The sequence below is a fragment of the Monomorium pharaonis genome, chromosome 5 (assembly GCF_013373865.1).
Source record: "Monomorium pharaonis isolate MP-MQ-018 chromosome 5, ASM1337386v2, whole genome shotgun sequence".
Taxonomy (NCBI): Eukaryota; Metazoa; Arthropoda; class Insecta; order Hymenoptera; family Formicidae; genus Monomorium; species Monomorium pharaonis.
In genome coordinates, this window is record NC_050471.1 from 27,971,691 (window position 1) to 27,996,155 (window position 24,465).

Genomic DNA, 24,465 nt, shown 5'->3' on the forward strand with positions numbered 1-24,465 from the left:
AAGATTTGGATTTTATTAGAGAAAGAGAGAGAAATAGTGAAAATTATCCTAAATTATATATATATTTTTTTTTCTTATTGTTTTATCTAATTTATAATAATTTATGTTACTCGTATTGTTTACATGAAAATAATTTGTGTGAACATAATGTAAATAAAACTTAAGTAATATTTATGTAGAGATAATCTTAAGTTAAATTTATCGTACAACCCTGATTAAAATGCGCATTCACATCGCGGCAATAGCGTCGGTAACGTAGGAAACTAATATACCACGCATGGAAGGTTCGCGTCTTGGCTATATCTCCAGCAGAAGTCTGTATTATCAACAATCTTCCTTCAATTAGCGTATAGCGTGGAAACGAACCTATAAATTCGTGTCTCATTTGGTTTCATTGAGCCACGTGCTAAAGATTAGAGAGGGTTTCACAATGTTTCAGAAAAAGTTTCTCGCCGATCATTACATCTTTTAAAACGTCGAGGACGCTCGCCAAGAGGTTGGAAAATGTCGTGAGTACACGTATTTTTCCACGTTTCCCTCGATTTTCCCAAAATGGTGGCTTATCAGCCTCTTGCAAATTTTTCATCTTGTCAACAAGCGTATAATCGCTATTTGCAGAATGTAAATAAAATTTCCGTCATCGCGTTTTCGTTGTTGCGACACCGTTGATTGCTCCCGTTGCTCAGTCGAACGCAATCTGAATCAGCATCTAGAAGTCAGCCGTGAATATCGTGTCATGATGAATTCCTGCAGGAGGAGGAACGAGGAGACGTTGACGAAAGTCTTGGACCTGTTCTTGCTGCCGGATTACAACGTCGTCTCGACTACCTACCTGGACCACTTGCTCACTCACATCATGGAGAACACAAAGGAATGTAAGGACGCTCAATTTTCTTTTGTCTCGTTGCTTTGATGTTACCCTGACTGTTGCTGAATTTTACAGGTGCTACAGTCGACTACGAATACTGCGAGGTCTTTCAGAAGTGGATACCGAAGGCCCTGGCGACATGGGAGTCAGGGGATCAGAAGGCCTCGCAACCTGTGATTGCGTTTACACTGAAGTTAGTTGGGATCATCTCACGGAATGAATTGCGCTATCACTATTGGCAGTGTCAGGATGTGTACAATCGTCTCTACAAGATCCTGCAATTACACAGGGAGGATTTGCCTGCTTCCATTAAAATGGCGTATACCACAATGCTATCGGACCTGATTGCTCATCGAAGTGGCAGGCAGTGGGTGATACAGTCTGGTAAGGCATAAGAGATGGGATTAAAATTAATCTACATCAATAGAAACGTTAATGTTGAAGTTAAAAGAAAAAAGTTCTTTGAAAATACACTGAAACATGTATATTTTTTTAATAATAAATAAATTATTATTATGTATTAATTATGTAGATATAAAATAATTTTGGAGTATATTAAAATTTTTGTATTAAGAATTTACAAATTATATTGTTTGTTCTAATTATTATTCTTTCTAAACGCGACAGGTGTATGGAGGGACGTTGTGAATTACGCACATTGGAATCAGACAATGTATGTTACTAGGGAAAGTCAGAGGTTTCTCTGGACCCTGCTGCTGCACGAGCAAAAGAACATCGAAACGTGTAAGGAGATTATTCTGGCGATCGCCGCTCCTTTAATGAGCAACATTCTAGACGTACAAATGCACCAGGCCTTGGAGGAAACTTATCTGGAGCAAAACAAACTGCTGTGCTCTACGCTGGATCTGTTGACGAGCATCTTAGAGAATACTCTGTTTGCGAGTCTGGACAATAGCATTCCCGAATTAATTGAAAGTCTCGTGGACCTTGAGATGCGAGTGAAGGCGTTGTTCGAGGCCAGTATCAGCACCAGATTCCTCCAGCATGTGCACAAGCTGCTGTTGCTATCGCTGTTTTTGAAGCTGAAGCAGGGAATCAAAGAGCACACGACCATGATCGATGTCGACGCCTGGCACAAGTTCTGCTATGGTCTGTGCTACATTTCCATGATGCTGCTGTCAAAAAAAGACATTATAGAGCTAGTGAGGAACAACAAGATCTCTATGACATATTGGAAAAAGTTGCTTGCGGTGCACGAGTTTGTTTTGCCAGAGCAGCACAAATTTGAGCATCAAGCCATTGCTTTAATGGTAAGTTGGTCGCAGTATGTAATGATTTGCATGTGTGATACTATTCTTTGTAAATTTCAAAATGTTATTTATACTGATCATATACATACTATTTACTTATGTTTACACGAATTTTTTTTATATAGATAAGCAACATATTTTATTATAAATTAGGTGACATAATGCAGAAAAAAAGTAATTAAGATGGTTAATATATATATCTAAGTTAGTATTGATAAAAATATAAAATATTAGAAATTAAAAAATTATAAGTTTGTATTTGAATATAGTTTGCACATCTATGTTAAATTTAGTGTACATGTACAATATAGCTTTACATTTAATGTAGATTTTTTATTAACTTGCATATAAATGCTCAATTCTTATTTTAAATAAACTGATGATTTTAATGTGATGATAGATAATACCGCTGTGCGTATGTATAAAGAAGAACGAGAAGACTCACGATCTCTTTGATATGTTCATTAGTAAAATCTTTGACGTAACATGTATACCCGTGCAAAGGTTAGCCTACAATGTCAGAGACATCATACGAAAAGGGGATCTTCCGATGGAGCAGATTTGTAAAGTTTCTATCGATCTTCTCCTTGAAATATCGGACATAATGGATAGAGTGAGTATACATTAAATTTTTATTAAATTTAATTAAAATTTTATTGTTAAATTTAAATATTCATTTAAATTTAATCTTGAACACAACTTTTATTATTGTAATTTGTTTTTTTTTTTTTTTTTTTTTCAGGATGTAGCTGTGATTACTTTTCAGACTTTTTGCCACGTCTTGAAAAGTTATATGCCGGCCACGTGGGGATGTGAGCAAAAGACAAATTGTATGCCGTCAGAAAACAGCACTTCTCCCTCAGAACATCAACGGAAGTTTCCGTTCAAATCGATATTGGATGGCGATCCCATAATCGATCACCCTATTTTATTGGCGTCGCTGCTCGACGGTCTGGCCATTATGACAGAAAAATTTAAACTGAAATGGCAGGAGTGCGTGGAAACAATATGTGTGTTGTCCCTCGCACAGGAGATTCTTAATCATCCGGGAATACTAACAACAGTAAGAGATTGTATACTTTGAAATCAAAGTAATGAATTGTTTGCGCGAGAAAAAAAATTTAGTAATTTTATCATTTTACTCGACAATCATCTAGAAGAGAGACTGATAAAATAATAATCTGAGTTTTTGTTTTTATTTAGATCTGTGTGAAGGCGTTGAAACTGTGCAAACTTGCTATCCATAACTTTATGCCGCCTAATTTGGCGCTACTCGTGGACTCGGACAGCCAGATGAACGAGATTGGACCCACACTCTTTAAAAGATTGCACGATCCCAACTGGGAGGTGAGAGACAGTGTTCTCGAGGTTCTGAACACCATTGCGACTATTTCCGAAGACAGTAAGCGAATCATAATATTGAAATTGAGATACGTATATATTTCTGCAAGTTTTACAATTTTATCTGTTTCGATTAATATAGCTAAAACGACATACATAATTAAACGTAAATAAGAAAATATTTGCAAATGTGCAATTTTTTAATAGAATATCCGGCATTCCAAGACTTCTTATTACTCAATCAGTTTCCAAAAGTGGCGGTTGAAATCATTAAAACAGAAAGTGAGAGTTATGTCCGAGCGTCAGCGTTAACGTTTATCGCAACTATGGTGCGCATCAACAAGCTGTGGGAGCAGCAACTATCACAAGTAGATTTAACTGTAAGTATATTTATCTTTTTTTTATTTGTCTTTCGAATATTGCTGAAGAAGACGAGTTATACGAGTTGATCGATGTTTACAGGAAACAGCGATTTATCTACTGAAGAATGAAAGTGAAGCGATAGTCAGGAGAGAAGCTGTGAACCTAATCAAGGAATTATACGTTCATCAAAAGTGGTCGTACGTAGAAATTTAAATTTTCTTTCGCCTGTTGCCAAATATTCTATTATTAGTATTGTGCAATTCGCAGGAAAGAGATCATCGATTTAATGTTGCGAGCGATGTGCGTAGCAGCTGTGTTTGATTTACATTGGGAGGTAAAGACAAATGCGTTATCTTTTTGGGATCACTTCGTTAAGTCGCACTTGACGGATCAAGGGATGCTCGATGATTCATTTCCGAACGTGACGTTCTCCAAGGAGCATAGGAAGATCGTGGCATTGAACGAAAATGAAATTAAGCGGAGGCTCAATAAGGCACTGGACGAGTTGGCGAGGCAGAGTTGTCTGGGCGTAAGTGAATATATGTTATGTAATAAAGCCCTCATAGCAGATTTTTGATTGAGTTGTCTTTCCTTAAAAAGAAACTAAAATTGGATATTATTTTGTCAAATTATAGAATTTTGCTGTTAATGAATGTAATTCGTAAATTATTAATGAATATTTTATAAATAATTTATAAATAAATATTTAATGAAATAAATTTAATGAATAAATAAATTAAAGAATGAATATTGAACATCTGAATGGTTTTCCCTGAATTTTTAGGTGCTTCTGGTTACCCTGAAAGACGACAGCGACTTTGAGGTGTGTAAAGTGTCCGCCATGATAATCGGCAAGCTGAAAACCTGCTTGCTCAAGTATAAGCTGGATGAACCACCGTCGCCGGTGGAAAACAACGCGACGATGGACACTGTCTACATCAAAGAAGTATCTCCCATTTCCTCGTCAATCTGCGAGAACGAGAAAACGCGAAGTGCCTTCCATGTTATTGAGGAGATCGTAGACGTAAACGATGCTCATCTACTCGCGACCATTTACAAGAACTCCATGAATATGGATACCGAGATGATAACAGAAGAGGAGGAGGAAGAGAAAGAGGAAAAGAAGACTCTCCGTTACATTTCGTCCGTGACGCGCCAGGATTTCCTCCACGCGATCTTCAACTGCGACATCACTGCGTATATCGAGGAAAAGAATCGGTGGCTTAAGACGTACACTAGTAGCTTCGAGTCGATTCTAGATGACATACTGACGATGTACAAGCAGAATGACGTCAATTCAATGGACTGCTACTAAACTTGTGGGGATGTCGCTTCATGCATGTCTTAACACACAAAAGGCTGGTTATTTAAAAACTGAATGCTCCGAAGATTGGCAAGTCTTCTAAAGAAGAGTTTTATCACAAAAAGATTGTACGTATTTAAGTACACAGACATAAATTATTCTTTATATCTACATCCATTTGTAACAATTGCATCGGTTTTCGAAATTCTAAACTTCGTCGTCAGTTACTTGCACAAAATAACATTGGCCAAGTGTGTTGAGCAGGATGTGCTTTTCCTCTTTACAGGGAAATATGTTAATTGTATAATTGTTAAATACTGCATGTATAAATGCAAGGTAATAGTTAATACATATGTGTATGTATATAATTGAATACGTTCCTGAAATGATCAAAATTGAGCGCAGATAATTTATTTTCAACATCTATATACAGCAAGTCTCTCCAATAATTCTTACAAATTGAACATTCTGCTTTTATTTTTCTTATGTGTATATACATATATATATATATATATATCTTTCTATCTGTGCTCTTTTAGTCTAATGTTTTTCTTCTACGTATACATATTTTTCTTATTTGAATAGGAAGCAAGAGGCTATGTAATACTCTTGTTTTTATTTTAAGTAAATTTTATTACACATGTAATGGCACATGCTTAGTAGCATTGAAATTTTGTATATTGTTAATGTAAACAATAAAACAGGAAGCTAAAAAATTTACATGCGCTTCGCCCAAATAAATAGGCGAACATATTGCGTCTGAATTGCATACATAAAGTGACGCATAAGATTTTCCTTTCCTTTTTTTTTCTTTCTCTTTTAATGGATGTCTAAAATCCATGTGTTCACGATACTAGAAATTGCTCCGAGATCTTGGACGGGGAAAAAATTGTCAAAATATTTATTATTTTCTTCTTTGGTGGTTAACGAGCTAAAATTCGTCTAACTATGACTAAAATTTTGCTTAAAAAAAAACCTAAGAAGTCTGCAATTTTTATTCTAAGCAAATTTCGATAACTTTTCGTTGATACTGTATAACAACTTAGCCAATTAATTAATGCAATTTTCAGCGTTATGAATACAAGTTTTTAAAGTGGTAAAACTGAAAAAAAGTCCATATGTGTAAAACTATTTTTAAGATTATTCATCGGTCTTCGCTCGCCTGAATGAAAGTACGTTGGGAAAAATCGATCGGTGTACGATGCAAATAAACGCGGCATTACGTCGCATTTGGGCGCAGCAATTGCCCGTTTCCCCGTAATACATACATACATACATACGAATGATTCATACTTCACATACGTGGGCGCGCGAATTCATCCCGATGGCCCTTTTCCCGCGGCCTATGCGCGCGGGCGACGCGCGACGCGAGCGCGCACGCGCGTGCAAGTTCGCCCTTTCAAATGCCACAATCCATCCAGTCGGCGCACAGCGGCGCTCGTCAGTAGCGCGCGAACCTTCACGTGGGCGTGTGATTGTCACAAAGTTGAGTCGCGACGAGATAAACGAGAGGTAGAGATCACGCGGATCTCCCGTTACCGGAGAGAATTCCCTCGTGCGTCGCCGTCGAGTAAAGGCCGACGGTGAAGGCGCGCGTCGCCTTGCGCGAACGTTTCCAGCCCGAAAGCGACGACCGGACGAGGACGACGAGATGTCGTTTTACTTCCGCGACAAGCCCTCGAGATTCGCGGACCGGCTGCGCGGCATGTCCGACGACGAGCTGCTGCGGGAGATGAAGCAGCGCTTCAACGAGGACAACGGGGACAACGGGGACGGCTTCTTCGAGCAGCCGCGTCGCAGACCCACCGGCAGGGTGAGCGACTCCTTCGATCGGCCCTTTTCGCACTTTCCGAGGGTGAGTGCCGCTGGCCCCCGAGCGCATATCGTCGTTCGCTCGCTTCGCACTTCCTCCCCTCCCCCTTTGCTCCAGGCGCGCCTGGAATTCACGACCGTGGTATGCACGCGGCGACGTGCTCTCTATATAGTCGATTTTTATTACTCTCCTCTCCCTTTGCGTCTCTCTCTATATCTCTCTGAGCCACCCGATCGATCGATCGGGTCGAAGGGGAAGGACGAATCTTCGCGTCTCGTTCAGTATCCGTCTTTAGCCGGATGTTACGACACGCGAGACGTTCGCATCTTTATGACTCGCCGAGCGGGAAAACGGGGAAACCTACGTGAAATTACTTTCGATCTCGTACAGAGAGATGTAGGATTACAAAGGGATTCTGAATTGTAATAGTCCAGAAAATAGCTATGATCAATACAATCACGATAGTCCGCAAATTTATTTTTAAACGTACAATAGAGTAGAATGGAAACTGCCTCGTATCTACCCCGCCGCAAAGAAAAACGATTTCCAAAAGACTTCGGGAAACGGATGGAATAATAATGATTTATTATTAACATTGCTGTATTGTTGGACAACAATATCAGAGTTAAGAAGACTTGACCAATAGAAAAGTACATTTGCAAGCTTCAAATTATTCGTGTTATTATAATCATTATTTTTTCGAACAGATTGGTAGAAAAATTACTGACGGGTTCATTTGGAAAAAAGAGCTTAAATCATCCTAGTAATAAAAAAATAACGATATCATAGATTCGAACAAAGCAATAAGTTAAAACAGGTAAAAAACGAGCTAAATAAAGACGTTATATAAAAAAAAACTGTGTTTCGAAGAAATATATATTTTAAATTGGTGCAATTTATAGATTGCATATATTTTTGAAAAATATACATACCATAGATCCTACTTAAAAAAAATTGAACATTACATTTTAGTCTAGATTTTTTATTTAATATTTTTTATTTGTAGAGCACTTGGCAGCCTTTTTTTACCCTTTAAAAAAATAATTTTGTTTAGTATATATAGATAAATACAAGAGAATATTATTTGAAAAAAATTTGAGGAATATTATTAAAAGTATCTTAATATATTTACAATCATAAGAAATAAAAAAGATAGTACAACAAATATAATATTTATTAATAATAAATGTGATAATATATTAATACACTTTTATAGCTCTAAGGGAAACAATAAATATTACTATTACTACTAGTATTAATACACAGAGAGAGTGAAAGATGTCTTTCGACTATTCCAAAACATATAATTCTTTATTTTGAATAAATTTTATTAAATCTAAAGAAATCTGTACAGAATTTATTAAAACCATAGAAATATATGCTTTGGAATAGTCGAACAAAATTGTTTATTAAATCTAGAAAAATCTTTCTCTCTGCGCAGTAAGTATAAAATCATTACTGCCTTGTTATTACAACAATATTCAACGGCACATTTTTAAGTAACGTTTCATTAACATTGTACACAACGTCCTGTGACCAAACTTCGATTGTGACTCGAAGACAATGCTTTTAAAACACCTCGGCAATGTTTTGAGAACAAAAAAAAAAAAAACATGTGCGTCAAAATAATCTTTTGAAAATGTTTATACAATATTATTTTAAAATATTTTGCAAAAACTTGAACGTGAACTTAACATTTCCAAATGTTGCGTTACGTTCTCAACGCCCCGCGTCTTCACGCGCGAAATTTAAATTGCAACAAAACGCAAATCGGAGCGCGTCCGTGCGCGTGCTGCGCCGAATTTCTTTATATTTATAGCACCGTCCCAATTCTCTTCCTCGAGACGCGACGATCGTTTCGGTCGTTCGAAACCGTTCGAGGGTTCTGCCGTGGCGTCGATTCGCACACTTTTTTCTCCAATTTGCCGGCTTATTCTCGTCACCGTAAGATATTTTCAGATTTTCGTACGCGAAAACGATTCGCGACACGTATACGAAGTCTCGCGTTTAATCATTTAACTTTTCTCTCCGAGCAAACGTGAGGCAAATATTGATACGCTGATCGAAGATTGAGATCTCGTGTTGACGGTGACGGGACGAGCTTTGATATCTCGCCGATATCGAAGGCATTTCCACACAATCGTCATTTCTAAAAAGATTATTCGATCAGACTGCTCGTAAAAGTTCTGTTTACATCACTTATCGTTAAAGCTTTTTTCTCAAGGACGGTAAGAGAACAAAAAATTTTTTCAGTTTGATGTCTTGCTAAGAATACTACTATAACGCAAGGCAGTCTGGAAATGAACGAAATAACGATTGTTTATAAGGCCTCCCATTTTTCAGTCTTAACACTCCATTGCTTTAGTATGACATGAATTACTTTAGATTTTGTTTTACTTGAGCTTGATATGAAATGAGTATTTGTCTCATACGAGTGCAACGGAAGATTAATCCTGTCGTTTGACTGAAAGCGTCTCATTATTTCTTAAAAACATTACGTGACAATAATTATCGGGAAAAATTGGTTCAATTCTGCTTTATTAATCCTATTATCCCGACAATGTCTTTATAACAATTAGACACTTTAGACTCCATCAAAACTTTATATATTCTAATCTTTTTTTTTTATGTACATATACTTTTTGAGAGATTATTAATTAAGAGCTACTTATAGGTCTGGCGAATTCTGCTTGCTCGGATGAGGATTAAATATAGGAACCGAGAAAAGGAATTTGTTCGGTATATGATATCGCATAGCTTGAAAGACTCTGCAGTCGAGGGAATGAGTGCGCCAGTTGTAGACTTTCCGGACACTTTAGCTTCAATATCCCGCGACCCGAAAGGGCCTTTATCGCTTATCGTCGTCCGTGAATAGGCCTGAGAAACGAAGTAGCGCCGTCTCTTAGGCTGGACCCTCCTGAAACGAGTTTTCGACGGTATACGTCGAGGGTAGACCACCCCTATCGATCTCGGGAACCAGCGTGTATTTCCGACCCTCGCTATCCGTGCGCGCGCGTACGTATGCGCATCCATAGCCCGGGAGTCTTTTAACGACGAGATGTCTTTGATAGGAAATTTTCCGCAAGTCCCCACGGGGAAAAAAAAGGATGGCAAAACAGCCCGCTGCGCAAATTTAACTTTTATAACCAATTGTCCTTTTTTTTTCCCTGTTATTTTCTTCCGCGTCACCGTGCAATTTTTTTATGCTTGTGTAAAAATTCACGTGTCCACGTTACACATTTCCGGATGTTCTAAAAAGTTTGGTTTTAAAACCGAATTTAAATTCAAAAGTGCGTGATAATTCGCAGCGGAAAAAAAGGAACTCCGCTCACACGATCAAAACCGACGGACTGTTGATTGATAAATGTTCCGGATAACGCCGCACTATATCTACTCCTTGCGCGAGGTATGCTAATTGGCGCGTTGATAATGCGGAACAGCTGATTCGGTTTTGCATAGCGACGGAAGAGACGAGGAAAGCGCGCCTCATTACATAAAGCGAATTGTTACTCCAGTGATGTGTGCGTTTTGCGCGTATGCGGGTATTCCCCGGACGACTCTTTTCATTGCCCTCCCCTTTAAGTTGTCCTTCGTCCCGACTCCAAAAGAAAAAAAACTCTTACAATGGTGCATCACTTAACGTTCGTACTCGAAGTGTCTCTATTTTTGAAAGGAATACGAAAGTTCTGTAGAATAAATGGTAGAATATATATACGAAGAGCACAACTGTATATGAGTATATGAGTCCAACTGAATGCATTTCGACATTAGGGATTTAATAACGTACTTATTAAAAGAATTGCTATGAAAATGACGAAAAAAGAAATAATTCATTAAGATAAGATAAAAGAAATAATTGATGAAAAATAGAAAAATTTAAAAATTCTACTTTTGTACAAGAAATAATATATTACTTCAAAAACTTTATTTTTGTGCGCGTTACATTTTTTCTTGTTTTTTTTTTTTAATTTTTGGATTGATTTTGAAATAGCCGAGAGACGTGCGATTTTTTGTGATTTCGCGATTGCGACGAAGTGCAGCGCGGCCGTCGCGATCGCGAATCCATGCACGCTCGCATGTTGGCAATGATATTGTACACAGTTAGCGTTATTTATACATTTAACGTATTAAACTTCGCCGCCGCATTGCACAACGCGAATTGCGTAACATAAAAAGTGCGTGATTGTCGCGTTCGCTCTATATAATTTTCATATTAAAAGGACAGAATAGATAGTTAAAAAGTGTCGAGAAATCTAAAAGATCAAAACCGATGGAGTACGTATAATTTATGAATAACATAAACTGATGTGCCTATTGTAAAAAAATGATAAACTTTTATATGTTGATACCAGACAATATTAAAACGAGCAACAAACACGCAGAGTATTCGACAAAGCGTTAAAACAAATGTAATGTTCGGTAGTCAGAGGCAGAAAAAAAATTTAGTATACTTTTATTTAGTAAAAGTAAATTTTACTTAAAGTATAGTGAATTTTACTATACTTTTAATAAATTTTACTAAAAAGTATAGTAAAATTCCTCGAGGTCATACATTCTCCCACAATTACCAAATTTTGAAGGTAAATTTTAAGAGAAAATTCCCTCCGCGTAGAGATAAAAAAAACCTACATATTTTACTGTGCAGTAAATAAATCAAGTGAAAAATCAGTTCTTCATCAAAATACTGAAGGAAAGATACATATAGAATTTATTTTACTTGATATTCATTATTAAAACGCTTATTGTCTATGCTGTTTCGAGTTAGTTATTATTTAATTTTTTGCATTTATAATTTTAAACCGAGATAAAAATTTAAAAAGGAGAAGAAATATCCGAGTAAAAAATCAATTTTTAGTTTTGAGGTTTCTAATTTTTTTTTTTTTTCAGTCATTTTCATCTCTAGCCATTTCTATAAAATGAAAAGAAAACGTGAGGCTTCCTCGCAAGTAATTCCGTTTCGAAAGCTTCGAAAGCTGTTTTGTAGCTTCGAAATTTACAATAATCCTCATTGGTGCTGTTCGCTTCGCTCATTAATGGATTAAGCGAATTTCACGCTGGGCGCCGTCACGCGCGCGCGCTCCCTTCCCCTCTTTTTTTCCTTCTTTCCCCCTCCTCTTCCTCCTCTTCCTCCCGCACCTCTCACGAATGAATGAGCCTTTCGCCGGCTCTCGCGCCGGACTCGCGCGACCTCCTCGCGTCTCCTGTGCTCCTGGCATCGCTATCGATCACCGTAGATCATCGATCGTCATTATCGATGATCCCACGAGCGATCGAGACACACTCGATTCTCGTACGGCCGCTCGCATATCGAGACGCGCCTGTTTACGATCGTTATGTTACTATGCCAGTTATGTCATTCTCATTCGCGAACAATTCCGCGTCACGTTGTACATGCACGTAAACTCCATTTAGGGTTACGTGGCGAACGTAACAAACATCGGCGCCCCGACCGGTAATTTTTCGCCGAACTCGTTATTCCGCCGCGCATAACTTCGCGATTCACTCATCGCTATATTTCTTTTCGTCGCCGGTTTTTTTCTTTTCTTTCTTTCCGGAATACGTTCGAGCGCTACATAAATACGGAGCTACGAGCTCCAAGGTGCATACTTCCGAATGCCGTATATCGTGCGTTTCGCGATCGGTCAGGCGTGTAATCCAGTATACGCGGGGGTCCTTTCGTTCAACCCTAACGAATATAGGTCACGTATCTCTTTTCCTCTCTCCTTCGTTGCTCCATCGAGGCTTGTTTGCTCGTTGCGTCCTTAGATCTGTTCCTTTCAGCTGAGTTGCTGGCACCGTTTTTCATCTTTCTTCTTCTTTCTACGTTGGAGAGAAACGAAGGAAAGATGAATGATGCGCTAGAAATTCAGATGCTAATAGGAACCTCTTATCTATCCGTCTACCTTTGCATGGCTCTTGCACTTTCTGTGCCTGGAACAGGCTTCGGTGTGAAGAGGTGCGGAGTTACAAAGAGCGGTGTGAAACTAATGGATTCTTCACGACACGTCGTCGTCTCGTACTTCCCTCTTTCGGTACAGGATCTCATAGCTACATTATTGCAGTAATTTTGCATGTTGTGATGCAGAAGTATTGTTTCAGAAGTAACTGTTAAAACATGACATGCAATATGGTTTTAATAACGCATACAGATTCAAATAGATTGCACTTTTATGAACAATGTATTATTCATAATATATTATTACGTATTATCTATAATACATAATATATTATTAATATATTATGAATATATTATGAATAATACATTTTAATAATTGCGTATTTCTTAATTTTTGCTGTAATATATATTTATATAAATATTCGATAGATTGCTCATTCAAATTATCATGACATTATAAATATATGTATATCACGTATTTATTGTAGTATTATTGCAATATTGTATTGGAATATTTCTAAAAGAATATTTTTTCCATTACCGTAATGTTACAACTTTGCAGCAATGTTTTTATAATGCTACAATTTTCGCGATGGAACATTTCTGGAATGTTTCTGCGGTCTTTTCAGAGCTCTGCATATGTTCGTTTCAAATTTTACGGCCAACATTGTCTTGTTTACATAAATTTGTAGGAGGAAAAAAAGAGGCGCTATCTTCCCCCTCGATATTTTCAAAGCAAATTGAATAGAACGGGCTGAGGCACTCTCTCAACGTTATGACGTAACGTAAGCGCTTCCGCGTTTTCTCGTTCGAGAAGTGTCGAGAAGTCGGGCGCGCGCGAGAAGCTTCTAGCGAGTTCTCGCGCGCCCACTCGGCCGTCGTCGGCCGCCTCCGCCTGCGCTCGGCCGATGATCACGTGGTCGCGCACGGCCTACGTATACACACGTAATCGTGCATTTAAGTTGTCGCCCGTGGCCCGTGCGCTGTCAGTCTCGTTGTCAACCGTATTTGCGGCGGGTCGCGCGTGGCGATTACGGTGAAACGCACGTGCGCACGTATCTTTTTTTTTTTCCTTCTCTTCCGCGAGCGTCTCGAAGAGAACGACCTTGAAAAAGTACAGCCGACGGGACCAGTGAGAAAGAGACGTACCCGGAGTGTATCGCGGCTCGTCGCTTCTTATGTAATCGCGTCGGAGGCAGAGAGGAGGCGCGAGCAGGAGACGAGGAAAAGCACCGAGAAAGAGAAAAAGAGAAGCACAACGTGAGTGTCAGCTATCGCGAGCGAGAACGTGTAAAGTGTGTATGTGTGTGTGTGTGTGTGTGTGTGTGTGTGTGTGTGTGTGTGTGTGTGTGTGTGTGTGAGAGAGAGAGAGAGAGAGAGAGAGAGAGATTATGTGTTATATTGAGAACGTGCGGGAGAGCGAGAGCGAGAGATAGAACGCGATGAGATTTCGAGAAAAATCTCGCCGCAGCTTTTTCTCGACGTCTTGGAATCGCGCTTTTGGGAGCCGCTAAAAAAAGATTCCATGTGCGATATACTCCGGAGAAGGAAAGAGAGAGAGAGAGAGAGAAAGGGGAGGAAAAGGAAAAAAGAAAGGAAGGAAAGATCTAGAAATCGTCGGTGCAAGTGAGAGAGGGAGAGAGAAAGAGACAGTGCATGTCAGGTATCCAAAAACGGACGCGGGCACGAACGGGTCCAGAAAATGGACTCGCCTGTCATCGTGGACGAAGCACCCTATTTCAGACGAGAGATCAATCTGGACCGTCGTCCCGTAAGTGCACGTTCTCCTCTGTCTTTTTATTTTTCCTTTTTTTTTTTTGAGGGGGGGGGTTGCGTTATTTTTGTTCTCGCGAGGAAACTAGGAAGATTGCTCCGTGCGTTCCGAGTTGCTGTCATTTCACGCTCCGAAAAAGAAAGAAAGAGAGAGAGAGAGAGAGAGAGAGAGAAGAAGAAGCTGTATTCTCACTAGCCTCCCGAAGGCATGAGACTTATTCTCCAGTAAATTCTGTAAACGATTGCGTCTTGGATCAACGATAGTACAGAGATGTTTTAGCTTCAGCTGAATCTCTTGCGACGGCCTAACCTTCTTCTTCCTCCTCAGCGAGAAACGATAATGAATTCGACGTCCAATCGACATCGAAATGATGATTTTGATATCGATTCGATGTACTATTTCTCACTGGGTCTCCTGCACGTTGGAGAAGGAGAAAGAGAAGAGAAGTAAACTGTGCAACAAGGTTCAGCTAGAAGGTGCGGGTCCAACGTTTTTCATTCGAGCTAATATTGCACGTCATGGATTACCTCACCGTCGCCGTCTACGATACGCGAAACGATATACGTAATAGATGTGCACACGGTGTGGGTCCTCTCTTCTCTCCCCCCCCCCCCCGGAGTTTCACATCTCCGAGAAAGAAGAGACACGATCCAGACCCTAATGGAATCAGCCGGCGCGTGCGAGATATTTCCATACGTTCCTCTCGAACGTTCCTTTCTACCGATATACGGTCCCTCCTCCTCCCCCTTCTCCTCCGCCCACCGCCGTCGCTGCTCCTCGCATTCCGCGTTTCGAGATCGCGTGAAAATCAGAAATAGCATTCGCGCTGTATTTTTCGCGTTCGCGTCGCATTCGAACGGCGCGTCGCGACAGAACGCAAAAAGAATGAGGAGTGGGGGGAGGGGGAAATGAGAAAGATCGAGGTATCGCCGTCGAGTCGCGACGAGGTCATCGAGAAATTTTAAATTTCATTATAATTGCCGTAAAAGTTTCATCCCGTTAATTGATGATATCTCTCGGCGACACGAAACATAACGAATTCACGAGACAACAAAAAAAAGTTATCGTGAAGAAGAAACACGTTTGTATATCGAACATATGCGTATAATCGAATTATCGCGAATGCGATCACGACGCGTGACCGTCAAACACATAGCAGTCCGTGATGTCACGAAACCCATTTAGACGCTTCGGAAGAGCCGCCGTTGTTCCTCGTACTCAATATCGCTAAAGCCCCCATCAGACCGCGCATTGGAGATCGACGATTACGAATTAGATTAGAATTTTGCCATTCGAGTAATTTCAATTTTTTCTCCCCGTTTTGTTCTCCGATTGGTTGAATTCTAATCTCTTGGCCCGTTGGCCTATAGGCGCACTGTGAGTTCCACTACTGAACTAGTGCAATAAGTTAAAGTAAGACGAGTATGTTTTTTCTCATTCTGACTTATTGCAGCAGTAGTGGAGTTATAAAAAAAAAAAAACATTTTATTTCCTATCACGTGTATATAATTTGTATTTGTCATTTTAGAGTATTTTTTTAGTTTATTATTATTTTAATATTATAATAAAGACCAACCTGTAGACCAAATTTTGTATAGGAGTTGTAGAATTCGTGTACGCACTTTCGTCAACAACACTAACATTATTTTTTAACGGGCTCATTGATGAATCTCGGACTTTAATAATATAGACAGTTTCGTCAAGGGTAGTTTAAGCAACTCTATCGATAAAATTTACATGTATGAGACATGGGCGTCCCACGGGACCTCAGAGGGTTAAGCAGCATTATAGTTGATGCCTCACCTTTGAACTGCTGCTTTCTATATTTTGTCTGTATATAAAACGTTTACCTTTTAAACACTTTGATAAAGTTATTATTATTAATTTGTATCATTAATTAGTAATAATCAACTTCCAATAGCTTAATGTCGGTATCAGATCACATTGAGTTTAGAGGCAGAACGAAAAGTTACCATGACATCGAAATAGCGTTCGTAATTACTCCAAATAAAAACTCTTCCACTTAGTCACGGTTAATTTTAACGTCATTTTGACGTTATCGCGACCTGTCGTTTGGAAGGACGGCGAATCGGTGATTGCAGAGGATTACAAACTGGAAATTAGAGACCAATCGGGTAACCTCAGTCTCGAGCCACCTCAGTCCCGATTGGTTGCGGTTCTAATCTTTAATTCGCAATCCCTAATCTCCAATTCGCAGCCCTCGATCTCCACAGTCTGATACGGGCTTAACGAGCAACGCGACGCGCGTTACGTCAAAAGGCGCGGCATGACGTCACGCCGGTCACGTTATCAGATACCTTCCTACGCTCGATACCGGCCGCGCGATTAGGCGAGATCGTCGATACACACCGAAGGGAGGTGAAGAGGGGGAGGAGGGGGGGATATTACTTCATACGGCCGACTCTTTCTGTGGCCGTGCTGTGAACACGTCCTAATGACGTTTCCCCGCTCGGCTCCGCGCTCTGGAACGCGCAACGGATGGTTCTTCATTCGCGTGCACGCGTGGGCGTATTTGCGCGTGCTCCGACGAAGACGGAGACGGGCGAAGAAGCGAAAAGAAACAAGATCGAGCAACCATTTCCCGGTATGATATCACCCGGTGGAAATAAAGGAAATAAAGGAAACCTTAAAAAAAAATAGGAAAGAGGCGAAGAAGGAAGAAGAGAAAATAAAGTTTCCTTGAAAAAAAAAAGAACTGAGAATGGCGAAGGTACCCTAATACGTCCGCATTAATAGCAGGATTGTCTATTCTTATCGATATAAATTAACTCTAATCTCGGTTCAAGTCACTTCCTTTCTCCAATTTCCAGAACGACATTAACAAATAAAAATATGTTACTCAAGTACATTTAGAAAAGGATAGAGGGTAAGTTAGAAGTTCAAGTTTGATTAAAGCCAGTCTCGGTTTAACTTATTCTTTATCTTTTTTTATTGGTAAAAATTGCTTAAATTAAAGACACGCTAAATTTATTCTCGAAAAGAGGAATATTGGTATCTAAGCACGATGTTATCTTGTCGCGGGTCACTTTCGTGGTTGACAGGCGAAAAGTTAACGCGATGGTGGCGTGCTGGCCAGGGCAGCCGGGCCGAAAATAGGAAAATACGATTATCGGGCGTAGGTGCGCGTGCATAAGCGGTTCACCCGGTTCTCACTCTCGTTTTCTTCCCTCTCTTTCTTTCTCTCCTTCTTCTGTCGGTCTTTTCTCATTTTCTCTTTTGTATGCATCCTGTGTATATGGTTTTCTTGTAACGTGCGTCTACTGGTCGCGCTAAGTGGAACGTCGACGCGACCTCGTTTCGCTGAAAAAAAGAGGAGGAGAAGGAGGAGAAGGAGAAGGAGGATTCGTCACCTCGTGCCCGATTACGCGAATTTCCCCTTTGGCGCCCTTGCTCGCGTTCGTCGTCGGATCGAAGCCGATACGATTGAATGTCACGCGCAGTCGGGGTAACTTCAAGCAAACTCCGATTAACCTGATCATTTTAATCAACTAGCATAATTGCCATCGTAAAAATTCTAACTGTTTAATTCATTATCCTTAATCTTTCTTTCTATGTATTGAATAATGAAATATTAAATGTTTCATCTACATCAACAAAATGATATTGCTCGATAAATTAATCATTGATTAAGTTAATTGGAATTTGATTAAAGCCTTTGTTTATTATTTTCTTTAGAATTAAAAAACGGATAAAATGTTTTAAACCGAGATTAATTAAACCGAGATTAAAGTTAATTTACATTAATGCATACGAGTTTTAATTCTTTAGCGAATGTGAGAACGTTCGGCATAGGGGATTTATCAAAATTGGTTATCTACATTATTCCGCATTGAACATTGAAGATGCATGCTAACGGTTTGTATTCAGATATCTTCATACGTAGCAATTGCGTGCGTCTGAAGTTGCACAGGCAACCGAATTGTTAATAGCGAAATTGGCGGACATGCACTGGCTCTGTTTATCAGTTATAAAAGTTTCTGTTTATACTACAAAATTTTCAAAAGATTCGCACTTAAAATGAGATAAATATACATTTGAGTATTGGAAAGAAAAAGAGAGAGAGAGAGAGAGAGAGAGAGAGAGAGTGTGTGTGTGTGTGTGTGTGTTTGAAGATTCTAACAATAAGTGCAAAAAGATCAAGCAACACAAACAGGTTTAAAGATTGCTAGGTATGAAGCGTGAAGCTATATCTAAATACAATATAATATGAGAAACTTGACTAATAAGATATGTAACATACACTCGCAGCCACAGAAATGTCTGGCCGTCCGAAGTTGGCTGGATTCCGAGATTTCTATAGTCCATTTCCTTATTAAATATTATTTCAATTAAAATATCAAAATTTTAATAAGTTTTAATAACGAAAATTCTATTAAATTTAATGAAATTATCCGCATTCAAGGGTTATTCCAGGTTAAATATTTCGAACATAAGATATTAGATATTCGATTGTTTATCGATTGCTGATGAAAGAAATCCTTTTTTAATTGATTAATCCCATTAGAGTAAAGTGTTTTTCATTTTTCAACCTTGTGTTTTAACTTTCGCACAAGTCAAACACATCTGTCGGACGGTTCTGGGTCTCATGATGCGATTGAGAATTATCTAGTCGTCGCTGTACAAGTAAATTGATCATCGGGATCGACCAAATACTTATCTGTCTTCGTAGGGATCCATCTTCGACGACGACGATTTTGAACGACCAAATCACAGTGACGGAATCCGGGCGCACCTGGACGACCTTGCCGCGCGTCATCCGGAATTCGCCGAGCACCTGCGCGGCCCGCCTTGGCCGTTTGGCGGTTCCCTACTGCACGACCGCCGCCGGCGCCGCGGCTCCGGTGGTAGCAACAACAACGACGACCACCACCAGCAGCAGCAGCAGCAACAACAGCAGCAAGGTCAGCAGCATCAGGTGGACGAGGACGCGCGTAGCCAGGCGAGCGGTAGCAGCGCCGCGAGCGGCGCAAGTGCCGTCAGCTCGCACAGCGACGGTGGCGGTCGCGAGCACGACCCTACGTCGTCGTCCACGTTACCGCAGTACGGGCTACGCAACACGGTGGACATAGGCCAGCAGCAACGACGCCGCGAGATGGAAATGAGCCCGGAGAAGGACGAACGCGGTCAGCGTTCGATGTCGGCACCGCCGCCGGAGAGCTGGCAGCAACAGCCACCGCAGCAGCAAGGCCAACCGGATCAGCAAGGCCAGAGATTCGTGTCCCGGGTGGATATCACGCCGCAACACAACCAGCAACGCGCCCAGTCGCCCGGTAAACCGGCCAGCAACGTCCGGCATATCCCCATCTTTGTGGAGGGTCGCGACACGCCGGTGATACCGAAGATGGGAGCTGACGATCCGCCGCCGTCTACCTTCCAGCATCACCATCAGCGACAGCCGTCGCCGCCGTCGCACCACTTCGACAGATCGTCACCGCCGGCGCATCACTTTCACAGACCGTCGCACTTCAACGAACGCTTTAGTCGACAGCAGTGGCCACCGTCGCACTTCCAGGACTTTTACAAGCAGGCAGGTTTTGAACAGCCAACGCGACGACACCCGTTTCAACAGCAGCAACACCAGCAGCCCCAGTATTACTATCAAGAGCCTCAGTATAAGCAAGAGCCTCAATATAAGCAACAGCCTCAACATCATCATCAGCAGCCTCATGAGCCGCATCAACAGCAGTATTATCACGAGCAACAGCAGCAGCCGCCTCATCAGGAACCGCAACAGCAACAACAACAACAGCAGCAACAGCAACAGCAACAACAACAAGAAACACCAAAACCAAAACCTCCGGTACCAAAGGATCCCCTGGAAAAGGTTGCCCAGGTGCAAAAGGAAGTGGATGCTTTGGCCGAGCAGGTGCGACGTTACGTCGGCAGCTCCCGGCAGGACAAGGAGTACATCTATCTGGACGAGATGTTGACGCGTGAATTAATCAAGCTGGACGATATAGAGACGGAGGGCCGGGAGAACGTGCGGCAGGCGCGTAAAAACGCCATCAAGAGCATACAGGACACCATCAGTCTGCTAGAGATGAAAACCCCGATCGTCAACCAAAAAGAGCAGCAACCCACCGTGCGCGAAGGGGCCCAGAAACCCGCTGAGAATCATCAGCTGGGAGAAGAGGCCTTGCAAATCTCTCAGCCCATGGAGGTAGACGCGAAGCAAGAGAAACTTAATAACGAGCCGATACCGCTTCCGCCAGCGCCATCGTCGCCGACAAAGGTGAGAAAATTTTATTTCAATAATTTATTTTATCTTCTTCTAAATTACAGTTTATCTTTAAATTGTCTTTTTTTGTTTAGAACAAATTGTGTTTTACGATTACATAATAGATAATTGGTAATTAATTATAATATATTAATTCATTTTATTAGTCTTGTTCCCTTCTTGCAGACGAGAATGGAATCGGAAAGTGCGGCAACGGCTGCCGAATCCACGAATCAGAGCACTGTTCCTGCCGATCAGCAGAACCTTGAACAAAAAACAGAGAATCTAGCGGTTGACAGTGCTGTCGCGCTGTCGACAGAATCAGCAAAATGTGCGGACGAAGCGAGCAAGGAATCAAAAGCGACTGAGGGGAAGGATGAGGAGCAACAAAAGGACGTGTCGCAAACGACGACGGAGGGAAAGACAGAAGTGCAGGACGGACAGCGGAACTCGCCGAGGCTGCAGAAGAAGGCGAAGAAGACGAAGAAGAAGGAGCAGCAGCCGGTGTCCGAGCAGGCGATTCCGCTGCCTCCACCGTCGACGGAGAGTGCCAAGTAAAAACGGAATGCTGAAGAAGTGTCGTACAGTCGAAATGTGATCACGACTCGACGAGAGTCGACGAATGAGAGAGAAAGGGAGAGAGAGAGAGAGAGAAAGAGAGAGAGAGAACTTTGTGGGTTGTAATGAAACGAAGGTCGATTGGAAGTTCCGTGAGTTGCGAAGAAACCCCGGTAATGACAAAGAAGTTTCGGAGGACATCGAATCGCCGCGAACACCAAGAAAGTGGCTTGATCTACTTGCACCAGGACGCCGTACGCTCTGCTACGTTTTCTTCTTCCTGAGTTGTTTCCCGAACTGGGATCAAGCTAATAACGAGCAACAAAATCGAATGCCTCGGTGCCGCGAGTCACTCGTCATTGCCTTAGGACGAGGCCTTCCTCTTGTTGTAGCATAATCGCGGGAACGAACTGGAGTGGCACCGCTCGTAAGTTTGTTGATTTTCTCAGAGAAACGGCCTTCGATTGAAAGCTCTTAAGGCGGCCGCGCGTTTCCATTATATTTTTTCAACGCTAAAAAAGAGCCCTGCGTAGGAATTGCGCGCTGCGAGCGAATTTTTCTCTCCGTCGATGACATTGTAATCCTCACCTTTCTTCTAATTTATTTATGGTTTGCGAGCTCGTGGATGATTGTGAGATAAATGAAGATCGCGTCTGGTTCGCAGGATGGAGACTCGAAAAGTCTCATTGCGCGAGTCCGGGCGTGTGTGACTTCGAAGATATCTTATTAAAAAAAAAAAAAAAGAGAGACGTGGTTTTGTCATATATTCAGCTGTCGAGCTGACCAGTTTGCCACATTGTAATGCCGTGTCGCAGACATGCGCTTACAAAGTAATTTACGTGCAAAATTGACGTAAATAAAACAACACAATTTTTACAAGTTACAGAAAAGGATTATACATATTTGCATTTTATGAAATAATAAATGAATTAATGTAAATTGTGCTTTGCACTCTCTTATTAGAATTGAATTTTTTCTTCACGCTTTTCGCTCTTCACGATACAGGAAATTTGGTCTGTTCGACAGGTACGTAACGACTTTATATACTCGGTAGAGCATCGCGTGGAGCGTGCACGCGATGACGACAGTGACGCGAGGATAAGTTAATATTGATTTCTAATTTATTGTATGCCTGACCGCGCGAAATGATTCTGTGAGTGTGTTTGTTGTTGACGCTAATAATTTTCCGCGTATCGCGCGCACATCTGCCGGCACGCAAAGTGACACGGATGTGTGTACGCGACGTGATGTACATGGCGCGCATGTACAAATTCTAGAATATCCCGTCGAGAACACCGATGTGTGCGCGGCGCCGTCCCTCATTTCTTCTTCCTTACCCTCCCAAGTTTGTCCAGGATGTGTTCCGCGACGTCACAATCAAAGGCGTGCGTAATTGAATGCAAGTTAGAGTCAATTCTATCTTAACGGATGCTTAAAAGTTACCGGAACATAGGTAGTTTTTACATTATAAGCCAGACTGTAATGCAGATTGCACACGTTTTCCGAGATCACCCAAGTATTTTTGTACTCTGGTAAAAAAATATATATTTTTCTCAACAGAATTTCTGTTTCCAGCGGAATACATATATGTATATTGTAGAATAGAATTACAAGAATCACAAAATGCAAATCCGTTTCCTAAACTTAAAATGCAGATAAACAAGGAAAAATTTAAGAGAATGCTACTGTTGATTGATTTGGTATGCTTTATCTTGCAGTTGCCTCAACGCGCATCAGCCTAATTAGTTTGCTTTTTTTTTTTTATTCTTCCAGTTTTGTAACTTGATGTCAAGCGCACTGCTTCTCCGCGCGTTTCGATTAGCGCTGTATCAATTTGAAAACGGAAAGGAAACTTTGATCACCTATTGCCTTCTCTCTTTAGCGTAAATGAAAAGGAGAGATATATCTTCAAATTAGCTCGTAACTAGGACCTGACATGAAAGGTTTGTTTTTTTATCGCTGCACTGGAAATTGCATTGGAACTCTTCCCTCTCTCTCATTTTAAGCATATTTACTTATTTCTTTAAACATAGAAAAATTATGTACACTGGTTCAGCTATAAAAAAAAAAAACAGGCCTAAAGTGAGTAACAATAACTATAAAGTATTGCACCTTCTTTCTAATGGATATAACTGCTGCCTCTGGGAGAACGCATGGTCTTTATGTTATATTGTTTGTAGAGAAATTCACGAGATGCTGAAAACACGTTTCTCTCGAGTGAAAATCTCAACTCTGTGTTGTGTCAAGGAATCTACCGCGGGTTTATTGCGGGACACCCTGTATATACCGCTCCAGATTTAGCGTCCGTTTAGAATTCTCGAAGCGTTTCGGATACGCGACGCTCGAGAAAAGTCAATTCGAATATGAACCTTGAGTATATTCGGAGGCCCCATATACGGGGATTTCGAAGTTCTTCAAGGACATCTCTCCTTCCACGTCCTCTTATTTGTCCCTTTTTATTGGGGGAGAGGGGGAATCGCCAAACGAGGGACGGACAAGGGCAACGCATTATTATTTTTTTCTCTCGGTTTCTCGTTCATAGTGTGATACTTCGTTTACCTTCTGTTCTCTCCCTTGTATCTATATGACATTTCCTTCGCGTATCTGCACTGACACTATTTTCTAGCTGGAAATTTTGTATTTTTTCTGATACGAGAGCCAAGAGTGTGTACGCATGTGTGTGAGAGAAAGAAGGAAGTGTGGTAAAAAAAAATATAAATATATATATATACATATATATATACATGTACGAAAGTGTGTGACCATTTTATGAGATTGATCAGTGAAAATACAAAGCCTGCTCTATCTTACGACCGTTTCGTTTTTCTCCCTTATAATTAGACTAACAGTGGCGCAACAGTACCGCAAGTGATTCTAAATGGACAATTATTTATTTAAATTGTTATTAATATATTGTGTACATTTTATAAGTATATTATTAGTTTAGAAACGAATTATTTGAAGTGAAATTTCTCACGCATATAATTATCAAACAGCATTTGTTTTAATAAACTTTTATATCGCTATCATTCGTTGATCA

The 24,465-nt window shown here is 40.7% G+C and overlaps 2 protein-coding genes and 1 long non-coding RNA gene across 7 annotated transcripts; 2 read left to right on the forward strand and 1 right to left on the reverse strand.

Moving 5' to 3' along the window:
- The first annotated feature begins 230 nt into the window (after positions 1-230).
- On the forward strand, positions 231-5,866 carry LOC105838551. Of its 2 annotated transcripts, none has more exons than XM_012684209.3 (11): positions 231-509; positions 754-875; positions 944-1,252; positions 1,496-2,139; positions 2,540-2,752; positions 2,882-3,202; positions 3,343-3,541; positions 3,688-3,860; positions 3,943-4,040; positions 4,111-4,372; positions 4,628-5,158. In XM_012684209.3, the coding sequence occupies exons 1-11, from the start codon at positions 505-507 to the stop codon at positions 5,156-5,158; spliced, it is 2,877 nt and encodes a 958-aa protein (XP_012539663.1). In that variant the 5' UTR covers positions 231-504. The 2 variants fall into 2 exon arrangements, with proteins under 2 accessions (XP_012539663.1, XP_012539653.1); XM_012684199.3 differs by having other exon boundaries at positions 236-509; positions 619-875; positions 4,628-5,866.
- Positions 5,867-6,561: 695 nt separating this feature from the next.
- On the forward strand, positions 6,562-24,238 carry LOC105838503 (BAG domain-containing protein Samui). 4 transcript variants are annotated; one of them, XM_028192582.2, is made up of 4 exons: positions 13,856-14,115; positions 14,327-14,626; positions 19,320-20,882; positions 21,054-24,235. In XM_028192582.2, the coding sequence occupies exons 2-4, from the start codon at positions 14,558-14,560 to the stop codon at positions 21,423-21,425; spliced, it is 2,004 nt and encodes a 667-aa protein (XP_028048383.1). In that variant the 5' UTR covers positions 13,856-14,115; positions 14,327-14,557; the 3' UTR covers positions 21,426-24,235. The 4 variants fall into 4 exon arrangements, with proteins under 4 accessions (XP_012539596.1, XP_012539570.1, XP_012539578.1 ...); XM_012684142.3 differs by lacking the exons at positions 13,856-14,115; positions 14,327-14,626 and adding an exon at positions 6,562-7,001 and having other exon boundaries at positions 21,035-21,146; XM_012684116.3 differs by lacking the exons at positions 13,856-14,115; positions 14,327-14,626 and adding an exon at positions 6,569-7,001 and having other exon boundaries at positions 21,054-24,238.
- LOC118645833 lies at positions 10,903-13,266 on the reverse strand. The gene is made up of 2 exons (XR_004963455.1): positions 12,863-13,266; positions 10,903-12,779 (listed from the first exon to the last, which is right to left on the reverse strand). It is a non-coding gene; the product is annotated as an uncharacterized LOC118645833 (long non-coding RNA).
- Positions 24,239-24,465: the final 227 nt, after the last annotated feature.

Excerpts from the sequence above, each read along its gene's own strand:
- LOC105838503 (XM_012684116.3), top strand. The coding sequence starts at position 6,798 with ATGTCGTTTTACTTCCGCGACAAGCCCTCGAGATTCGCGGACCGGCTG. Across the intron at positions 7,002-19,319 it reads CCTTTTCGCACTTTCCGAGG|GGATCCATCTTCGACGACGA; the intron begins GTGAGTGCCGCT and ends CTGTCTTCGTAG. Across the intron at positions 20,883-21,053 it reads CGCCATCGTCGCCGACAAAG|ACGAGAATGGAATCGGAAAG; the intron begins GTGAGAAAATTT and ends CCCTTCTTGCAG.
- LOC105838551 (XM_012684199.3), top strand. The coding sequence starts at position 737 with ATGATGAATTCCTGCAGGAGGAGGAACGAGGAGACGTTGACGAAAGTC. Across the intron at positions 1,253-1,495 it reads GCAGTGGGTGATACAGTCTG|GTGTATGGAGGGACGTTGTG; the intron begins GTAAGGCATAAG and ends TAAACGCGACAG. Across the intron at positions 2,753-2,881 it reads TATCGGACATAATGGATAGA|GATGTAGCTGTGATTACTTT; the intron begins GTGAGTATACAT and ends TTTTTTTTTCAG.